The 9,815-nt window shown below is 37.8% G+C and overlaps 1 protein-coding gene across 1 annotated transcript; it reads left to right on the top strand.

The window, feature by feature from the left end:
* Positions 1–3,450: 3,450 nt before the first annotated feature.
* Positions 3,451–8,052, top strand: SMCO1 (single-pass membrane protein with coiled-coil domains 1). Its single transcript, XM_079156301.1, has 3 exons — positions 3,451–3,515; positions 6,396–6,545; positions 6,965–8,052. Exons 1-3 carry the CDS (start codon positions 3,466–3,468, stop codon positions 7,407–7,409), a joined length of 645 nt encoding a protein of 214 aa, XP_079012427.1. The 5' UTR covers positions 3,451–3,465; the 3' UTR covers positions 7,410–8,052.
* The last annotated feature ends 1,763 nt before the right edge of the window (positions 8,053–9,815 follow it).

Genomic DNA, 9,815 nt, shown 5'->3' with positions numbered 1-9,815 from the left:
ACCTAATTTAGTCTGTCCTTTTAGTCCTTGAGTTTGAATTTTCCTGTAATCTCCATTTGGCACCCCCCCACACACACAGACATACACACACATAGTTTCATCCCCCTCCACCATCGGGGACAAAGTCTTATTGTTATGTTTGGAATGTTTCTGATTATTTTCATGGAGTTGCCTTTACATTTGAAAAAAGTCTTAAATGGGGCCCATTACCCTGACTGCCTGACCATTTTACTGTCTATCTCATCTCCTACATTGAGACACATTCTGGCAATCAGGAATACTTGTTCAGCAACTAGCATACGTCTGCCACTACTCCTGATGCCTCAGAATTACACACTGAGGAAAGGCTACTGCCACCAAACACCTTCATAAGGGTAATTTTGTATAGTCTCAAACATCTTCAATTGGAGTATTATTGTAGCAGAGGTTCAGTTTATGCTTTGAATATAGCCCTTGCTGCTCTGCCAATGCAACTGTTATTTTAAAGGGCACGTTTCTTTCTCTTCCTCTCTTTCTGCTCCTCCCTAATCTCTCCACCCCCTAATCTCAGGGGAAACAGGATTACCTTTCTTCCCCATCCTTGGCAGAGTTATCTATCCTTGAGCACACACCCACCATAGGAACTAAATAATTCAGACTTGGGGATGGCACCAGAAGATCTCAGAAATGATTATCTCCCAAATTATTAAGTGAATTACAACTCCTGACAGACAGAATGTAGCCTTCGAATCACCTGTAAGAAATTCCATGAAAACCACTCCGGACACAGGAAATCACATAAGGGAGTTTATCAAGTAAACGAAGTGTCTCCCTGCAGGGTAAGAGAGAAAATGAGAAGAAAAGAAAGAGAGAAAGGGCACACGCTACACAGAGTGGAAAGCAAGGAGGAGAAAGAAAGCAAGTGAGTAGGAGAGAAAAAGCAAGAGAAAAGATGGTGGGGTAGCTACCCTGAAGCAATTGAATTTCGCTGGGCTAACAGGGGACCAATAATGGAGAAGGACACTTGCAAGCTGACTGATGAACCAATAGCTAGCTAGGATGTTCACAGACTGACAGGAGTTGGGAGGCGGGGAAATGGCTGCAAGGGAAAGGGTGGGGAGAGCAGCTTTGTACATTACATCACCTCTTTAAAAGACCCTGTACTCACTGATGGGCAGAATCAGAGCCTCTAGGACGGAATCCCCTGTGCTTTTTCCTTTGCTAGCAAAGCAATAAAATTTATTTTTCCTTTTTCTCAAAACCATGTCCTCATTATTGGATTGGCATTGGGGATGAGGACTGAACTTTTTGTAACAATTGGGTTATTATTATTACTATTATAATTGTTACGGGTTGTTTTGAATTCTGCACATATTCTGGCTATCAAACCTTTGTCAGATGTATGGTTTGCAAAAATATTCTTGCATTCTGTAGATTATCTCTTCACTCTGTTGTTGCCTTGGCTGTGCATAAGCTTTTTAGTTTTTTGGGGTTTTTTGATTGTTTGCTTGGTACTGGGCAATGATTGAACCCCAAGGTGTTTAACCACTGAACCATATCCCCAGCCCTTTTTTATATTTTATTTAGAGACAGGGTCTCACTGAGTTGCTTAAGGTCTCGCTAAATTGCTGAGGCTGCCTTTGAGCTCTTGATCCTCCTGCCTCAGCCTCTTGAGCCACTAGGATTACAGATGTGTGCCACCATGCCCCGCAAGCTTTTTAGTTTCATGTAATCCTACTATAGTTTAGATGTGAAGTGTCTTCCAAAATCTCACCTGTGAGACAATACAAGTTTTATCTGGGCACAGTAACACACTCCTGTAATCCCAGCAGCTCAGGCATCTGAGGCAGGAGGATTGCAATTTTAGCAAGGCCCTAAGTCATTTGGTGAGACCCTATCTCAAAATTAAAAGAACTGGGGATGTGGCTCAGTGGTAAAGCATCCTTGGGTTCAATCCCCATACCAAAAAAAAAGAGAGGTGAAGTGATTGAGTTATGAGAGCCTTAACCCAATCGGTGAATTAATCCCTTGATAGGGATTAACTGAGTGGTAACTGAAGGCAGGTTCTGCCTTGTCTCAGGCCCCAAGGAATGGAGTCCACCATCTGTGAACTGAGACATCTGAAACTGTGAGCTCCCAAATAAATAAACTTTTCCTTCTAAAATTGTTCTTGTCAGGTCTTTTGGTCACAGTAGTGAAAAAGCTGCCTAAAACAAATCCCTATCTACTCTTTTGTAAACCTTATTTCCTGCCTTCTTATTAGTATGCTCCCTGGAGAAGAGAATTTTGCTTTATTCATCATTTTATTCCTAGTGCTTGAAATAGTGCTATTTGTTCATTCTGGGTTTTATCATTCAATTAATATCTATGATGTTCAGTAGATATTGAATAAATGAATACATTATTTAATGAATGAACAAATACATGACTTGGCTCTTATCAATTTCAATGTTATTTTCTTGAGCTTACTAGAATCCTTTTCAACACGTACCCATTCATCGTTTCCTGAACATACTGTTTACTTTGCCACCTCTGTTAATTTTCTCTACTCTTCCCATCCAAGGAACTACATTTTCCTTTAGGACCAAGCCAAGTCCCACCTTCAGTGTGAACATTTCCCTAACTATCCAATATTTCAATGACCTACTGTTTCATCTTCAAAGTTATGGTCTATACCTTCCCAACATATAACATTTTATATACTTTCTCTTGTTAAGTATGTATTTTATCTTCTTAATTGATTTTACGTTCCATAAAAATGGGAATCCTAGTTTTGTTTTCGTTTGTTGCTTTTTGTTTCTGTGTTGCCCAGGCTGGCATTGAACTCCAGAACTCCAATGATTTTCCTGCCTCAGCCTTATGAGTAGCTGGGACTGTAGGCTCAAACCAACCTGCCCAGCAGGAATCCTATTTTTTTGGACCCAATTCCTAGTCTAATCCTAGAAGCTCTCAATAAATACTTAGTAATTTCTAATGGTAGATTTTTAGTTTTAAAATCATAATCATCATAAAAGATCTAGGCCACTCTTTAAACTTAATTTAGTTTGTAAGTGAATAATGAAGCTGTTAAAATATGGGTAACATTTCCATCAAATTTAATACTAGAACATATATATTCTACAGAATTATAATATATAATTATAATAATATACATAATATATAATTATATAATTATAATTATATTCACGGAATTGTAATTGTATAAGTTGTTAGTTTGTGTTGATACCTTGTGAATCAGTTTTCACAGGCAAATGTTATAGTTGCATTCTAGGACACGTGTTCACACGATCAGTTCTTTGAAACTATATTTGGATGAACAAGCTATTAAAAGCTCTTGTACTTAGTGACCTTTAGGCAGAATTTGGATTGAATACTCACGTTGCGGCTGCCTGTTGCTGAGTGGAAAACAGCAGAAAATCCTGGATTCAAACATCTATTGGGTTTTGTTTTGCTTTACTCTGTTTCTTTTCACTTTGCCTTAAGAAGATGAACAATGAAACCACAACCTTGATATCCTTGAAGGAGGCAATGAAAAGGTTGTTAAGGGGTTCAGGAAGGCAATAAGCATGGGTCTGCTATTCTGGGAAGATGGGGAAGCAAAGAAAGAAGAGAAGGAATAAGCAAAGAACTACAGATATACTAGAATTTTCTGTTGAAATGGTTTAAATCTTTCAAGTTCAAAAAATATGTAAATTAACTGCAAAAGAAAAATCTTCTCCTAGGTGCTGTAACACCATTCAATTTAAACATATACTAAATGCTAGATTTACAATAATCCAAACTGGGGATAGACTTGAGCATGTCTCCTGTTTCCTTGTTGGTCAGCCTTCAATAAAAGCTCTTTTCTTCTGCCAAAAAAAAAAAGTGTAAAATGTGATTTCTGCCCTCAAGGAGTGCAGAGCACAGCTAATGGTGGTTTCTGAAGGGTTAATGGAACAGAAAATTCAATTTTGCCTTTGACATTTAAAAAAGGACTCTTCGTAGAAAAACATTTAACCAGTGCACGTTAAGTTTATGAGGAAATGAAATATAGGAAAGAATCTAGATTGAGGAAATTACATGAAAGCCATATGTAAGCTTGGAATTACATATTAGTGATTGGGATGTATAAGAGGACAGGCAGAAGATGAAGGAAAGGGGAAAGGGCTTAATGTTTCCTGCTGAGGAGATCCCATTTGGCATCTAAAGTTATTGGGCAAACTTGGGTGGCATAAAATGTATATCATCTGTTGGGTTACATAATCAAACTGTATTTTAGAAACTATGTCTGGAGGATGGATTGGCGATGAAAGCAGTTTCTAGGTTACAGATGATGAGCTGGCTTAGATCCTGGGATGGAGGAGAGGATAGATTAAAGAGACATTAATTGGAGGGTGAGGGAAAACAGAGTCCAGAATTATTCTGAGATTTTCAGTTCAACTAACTGGATAAATGGTGAGGTCATTAAGGGGAACTATAGTAAAAGCAGACTTGCACTCAGATTTGCATGTCGTTTAATATTTATTTACAATGGTCTGAGCATGCCTTTTGGTGGGAGGATTCTAAAAAATGTTGCAATTAGGGGTTGGGGATATAGCTCAGTTGGTAGAGTGCTTGCCTTGCAAGCACAAGGCCCTGGGTTCAAATCCCCAGTACCAAAAAAAAAAAAAAAAAAAAAAAAAGTTGCAATTATAAATATATACTGATCGACAAGCTATAATTTATTCCTAGAGTTTAAAACTAGAGATGAGCTATAGCATTGTAATCTTAAAAATCTAAACGTTAATACCAGCAGTATGCCAGGTGATATGGTTTTGACTTGTAGACAGAGACTGCTTTCATATTAGATTATGCAGGTTTCTACACCTATGAAATGCACATTTCATATTCAGGATTATCTATGTGCTAATAGAATCTAAGTAGTGAAAAAATCCTTACTTATTAATCTCTGAAGATGGGAGGCATGTTAGTAGATTCAGCTCAGGACAGCTGAATTTGGCATTTCCATCCAGGTAGAAATGTGCAAAACAGATGAAAATATAGGTCTAGAGCTTAGGAGCAAGGTGGTACCTGAAGCTGAATTAGCCTTTGGGGAAACTGAGGATCAAAAGAAGATCATCAAGGATATAGCAACCACAAAGGTATTCAGATCCCTGGGGAAGTAACTTTAAAAAAAAAAATTTTTTTTGTAGTTGTAGATGAACAGCATACCTTTATTTATTTATTTTTATGTGGTGCTGAGGATTGAACCAGGTACCTCACATGTGCTAGGCAAGCACTCTATCGCTGAACTACAGTCCCAGCCCCGTAATGTGTTCTTATGCATCATTTCTTTCTTGAAAGACAAGGTAGATAGCTTTGGGAAAATGAGATGTGTTTCTCCAGTTTTTTTGTGGTTCAGTTACACATAATTCTGCTGCCATAGTGCCCTCTGGTGATCAGGGCTATTCAGAGTTACTCAGATCCCCATGTTGGGTTACATGACTCAGCATCTCGTTCACATCACTGATGTCAATTATATAACATAGAAATATTTTATTAATTCTAGGTAAGTCCTATTCTAGGTATTAGGGGACAGGCATAAAGATATCTAAGAAGTGGTCTCTGATTTTCTTCCTCCCAGAACTTATTTTATGAAAAGCTAACTTAAAAAATGAAGTAGAGGGTGAGGAGTGATAGGTAATACAGGTAGACCCTATAAAAGAGAATCGGGAGGGCAAGAAGATCTTCAGGCAGAGAGAGAATAAAGAAGGTGAAATTTGACCTGATCCTTGAAGGAAAGGAAGGATTTGGACAGTCATAATATGGTAGAGAAAGCCATATAATTATACAGTGGTCCTAGTATTACCTAGCTACATGACATTAAATCTCAGGATTTTAAAACTCAATTTCTTTATCTATAAAATAGTAAAAATGACTGTTTCACTTCTTATGGTTGTGAGAATCAAAGTCATGCATGTATAAAATATTCAAAGTATAAAATATATATAAAGACAAGACTTAATTCAAGTAACTAGAGAATTAAAAAGTCTGAAGGAAGGAAAGAACAAGTATGAATGCTAGAGGGAATGGCAAGTGGGAATATCTACTTATGATTTTATTTATTTATTTAACAATTTTTTTATCGATACATTGTAATTATACATAGCAGTAGGCTCCCTTTTATGCATTCATACATGCACATAAAATAATTTGGTCAATTTTATTTCCCTGTACCATCTGTTCATAATTTTAAATTTAAATATTTACCCAGGGGTTGGAGGTATATCTCAGTGGTAGGGTGCTTGCCTAGCTCACACAAGGCTCTGGGTTTGATACATAGCAACACACACACTGAATTTCATAGTGGTTGTACATAATGTATACCTTAGATTAAAGTAAAACCTTAGTTTTTTCCCCCTGACCTAAACTAATCCTTGATTCTTTTTATCCTATAGAGTAGACCATAAACTCCAAGCTTTAGAAGCACAGTTCAAAGAACTGGACAACACCAAAGATACTCTGACACAGAAATTTGAACAGCATAGCAAGACTTTAGCAAGCCAAGCAGCTCAAGAAGAGATGTGGACAGCAGTTTTGGCACTGAAGTGAGTATTGATAGAGAAATCAGTGGAATTTTACGGCATTTAAGAGCTTGCAGTTGTTATTCCAAAACTGAATTTAATATGGTTCCACCAATAGATTGTGAAGAAATTACATTTCTTGGGTTTATGCATTCAAAAACGATCAATTTGAATACCTATATTATATGCCAGGCACTGTGGTACATGTCATCACAGAGTCTCTTACTAGAACATAGATGGACACTAAAACTCCCTTGTCATTGAATTACTTCTGGTAGGGTAGCCTGAGAACACAGCGATCCAGGTTAGTGCAGGGTCTAATTCTAAAGTATTTTCTAAAATACAACAACTGGTTCTTCTAATGGGTTTGTAATGATCAAATGCATTTTTATGTCTGTTAATGGTGTTCCCTTGCATAAGAAGTTCCTCATGTTTTTTCATAGGTTCACTACAATGGAACTGAATATTTTATACAGCTACATCATTGAAGTACTCATCATCTTGCACACTCGTGTGCTTGAGAAACTGCCAGACCTGGTGAGAGGTCTTCCCACCTTAACTTCTGTCCTTAGACGAAAAGTTAAGAACAAGCGCATTAGAGTTGTGTGGGAGTCTGTTCTGGAGGAGTGTGGGCTACAAGAAGGCGATATCATGGCACTCTGTACCTTCTTTATTGCACATGGTCACAAGGCAGATCATTATGCTGCTAAAGCACGACAGATGTACATCAGGGATATCACATTCATGATCACTAACATGGTAAAGTACCAGGCTCTGCAGGATGGTTTGCTGAGGGCTGTTCAGGTCATTGAGAAAGGGAAAGCAGTGAGGACCCCTAAAGAGCAAAAGTCATCCCTAAAAGAGTTGATACCATCAATCAAAAACTAACCTGCTGCCCCATAACCCTGATGTCACTTGTAGCAATTTACCTTGAAAAAAGCAAAAAGTATGCACAATTTATTTATTGCAGATTTATTTTTATAGCAAAAAGTGAAGGTAGTATTAAAGAATGTGAAATGTGTACAATGAATATTTTTATTTATGTCTATAAATGAATGAAAAAGCTATTTAACGATATGGAGTTATCATCATAATGTGTTGTTTTTAAATATTCCTATATGTATTGTTAAGTGGAAAAATGAAAAAAATCAATATTTTATGACATGTAATATTGGTTTAGCTATCCATAAACTTCTGCACAGATACATAAGAAATTATTTTAGTTGTTTTAGGAAAGAAAACTAATACCTTAGAGGTCAAAGGTAAGAGGAAGTCTTTTCATTGTTAACCCATTTTGGACATTTTGAATTTTGAACTATTTGAATGTACTGTTTATTAAAAGGTGAATAAACAATAAAACCCCTAAAATCTATATCATGAGATGCTGGCATATATTTGTTCTCTAGTATAGTATTGTAGTTATTTACGCTGAAAAGGGAAACTGATCACTTATTTATAATGTTTATTGAAGACCAAATGCCATGTGCTAGGTGTTGTAACAGAAACATTAAAAAATGTGGACACTGTTCACAAGGTGAGGACTAAGTACTGATACTTTCTTTTTTTTTTTTTTTGCAAGCATATTAAGCAGGTTTTATTTAAAGGTAATAATACAGACTTCTCCCGGCAGGGAGAAGGGGGCCATGGCTGATGTTCTAAAGTCCCAAGAAGTGTGCTCACCCTACATCTTTTATAGATTAAAGTCTCTTTTGTTCTCCAGTTCTCTCCCCCCTTATCTCTCCTTCCTGCCTACATGACTAGGCCTGGTTTTGCATTAAGTGAGAAGCCATGGGCAGGGGGAGGGCCAAGGTGACTCAGGCAGGCAAGGGCCCAGGGGGCATTCTGATACTTTCTTTGGAAGGTAAAAATTCAGGTGGTCAGAGTGAGGTAGTATGCTGAAAGAAATGCATGCTGATGACCCACTTCACCACCCACAACAGACATCACTAATCCATTATAGAGTATGCTGTCTTGCTGAGCCAGATATGCCTTGGAATTGTACTTGACACATATTCCCTGGCATCCATTGCCAACTGGTCATTTGGCACATGGTATGAACATACTGCCTTGGAATATATGCCCAAGTCTGTTTCCCATCTCTCTTTTCACAGTACGATGGTATGCTTCAGGAATTCTCCATATACAATTCTCTTTATAACAGCAATAACATTATTACTAGTAGTTAACACATAAGCTTCTTACATATAAAAATCACTAAATCCTATGCTATTATTGGACCACAAATTCCCCAAGCTCTCTACCAAGAACCCACAACTCCTTGTTTAGGTTCCACCTGGAAACCATTCCTTTATCCAGTCTGAATGCCCTCAGCAAACCCAAATGACCTTAAAGCCTATTTCATGCACAGTGATTTTCTTTTCTCCTCCTATACCCCTGCTTATTATTATCTGAACAAAACCAAACCTCTGCTGGGCGCAGTGGGCAATGTCTGTAATCCCAGCAGCTTGGGAAGCTGAAGCAGGAGGACTGAGAGTTCAAAGCCAGTCTCAGCAACTCTGCGAGGCCCTAAGCAACTCGGCGAGACCCTGTCTCTATATAAAATATTTAAAATGGCTGGGAGGGCTGGGGTTGTGGCTTAGTGGTAGAGTGCCCATCTAGCATACGTGAGACCCTGGGTTCAATCCTCAGCACAATATAAAAAAATAAAGGTATTGTGCCCACCTACAACTTTATATATATATATATATAGATTTTTTTTTTTTTAAAGGGGGGACTGGGGATGTGGCTCAGTGGTTAAGCACCTCTGGGTTCAATCCCTGGTACCAAAACTAAACAAAACCAAACCTCAGGTCTGACTTTTAAGTACTAGGGATCACATTCTTTATCTATTTCCCTAGCCAAATTCTGCCTTTTTTTCTTTTTGGGTGCTGGGGATCGAACCCAGGGCCTTGTGCTTACAAGGCAAGCACTCTACTGACTAAGCTATCTCCCCAGCCCCCTGCCTTTTTTTCATAGAAATTAATTCTGTAGAATCAGTTGTGGTTCAAAAAGCTAATGGACCTGGGTATGCAGCTCAGTAGCAGAGTGCATGCTTAGCACGTGCAAAACCCTCAGTTCAATCCCTAACACCACTACCACCATCACCACACACACACACAGAGTTAATGCCAAAATGCATAAAATGTGAAATTATATTCTTATTAATTAACCTACTTTCTAGAGCTTTGCTCTATATTGAAACTTAATACTAAAATGGTGTACATTTTTTTTTTTTTTTTTTTTTTGGTACTAAGGATTGAACCCGGGAGTGTTTTACTACTAAGCTACATACTC

This window comes from Sciurus vulgaris, assembly GCF_902686455.1.
Source record: "Sciurus vulgaris genome assembly, chromosome: 10".
In the NCBI taxonomy this organism is placed as follows: domain Eukaryota; kingdom Metazoa; phylum Chordata; class Mammalia; order Rodentia; family Sciuridae; genus Sciurus; species Sciurus vulgaris.
Note: the sequence above shows the minus strand (reverse complement) of the source record. Positions and strands in the feature narration are given on the sequence as shown.

Excerpts from the sequence above, each read along its gene's own strand:
- SMCO1 (XM_079156301.1), top strand. The coding sequence starts at position 3,466 with ATGAACAATGAAACCACAACCTTGATATCCTTGAAGGAGGCAATGAAA. Across the intron at positions 3,516-6,395 it reads TTGAAGGAGGCAATGAAAAG|AGTAGACCATAAACTCCAAG; the intron begins GTTGTTAAGGGG and ends TTTATCCTATAG. Across the intron at positions 6,546-6,964 it reads ACAGCAGTTTTGGCACTGAA|GTTCACTACAATGGAACTGA; the intron begins GTGAGTATTGAT and ends GTTTTTTCATAG.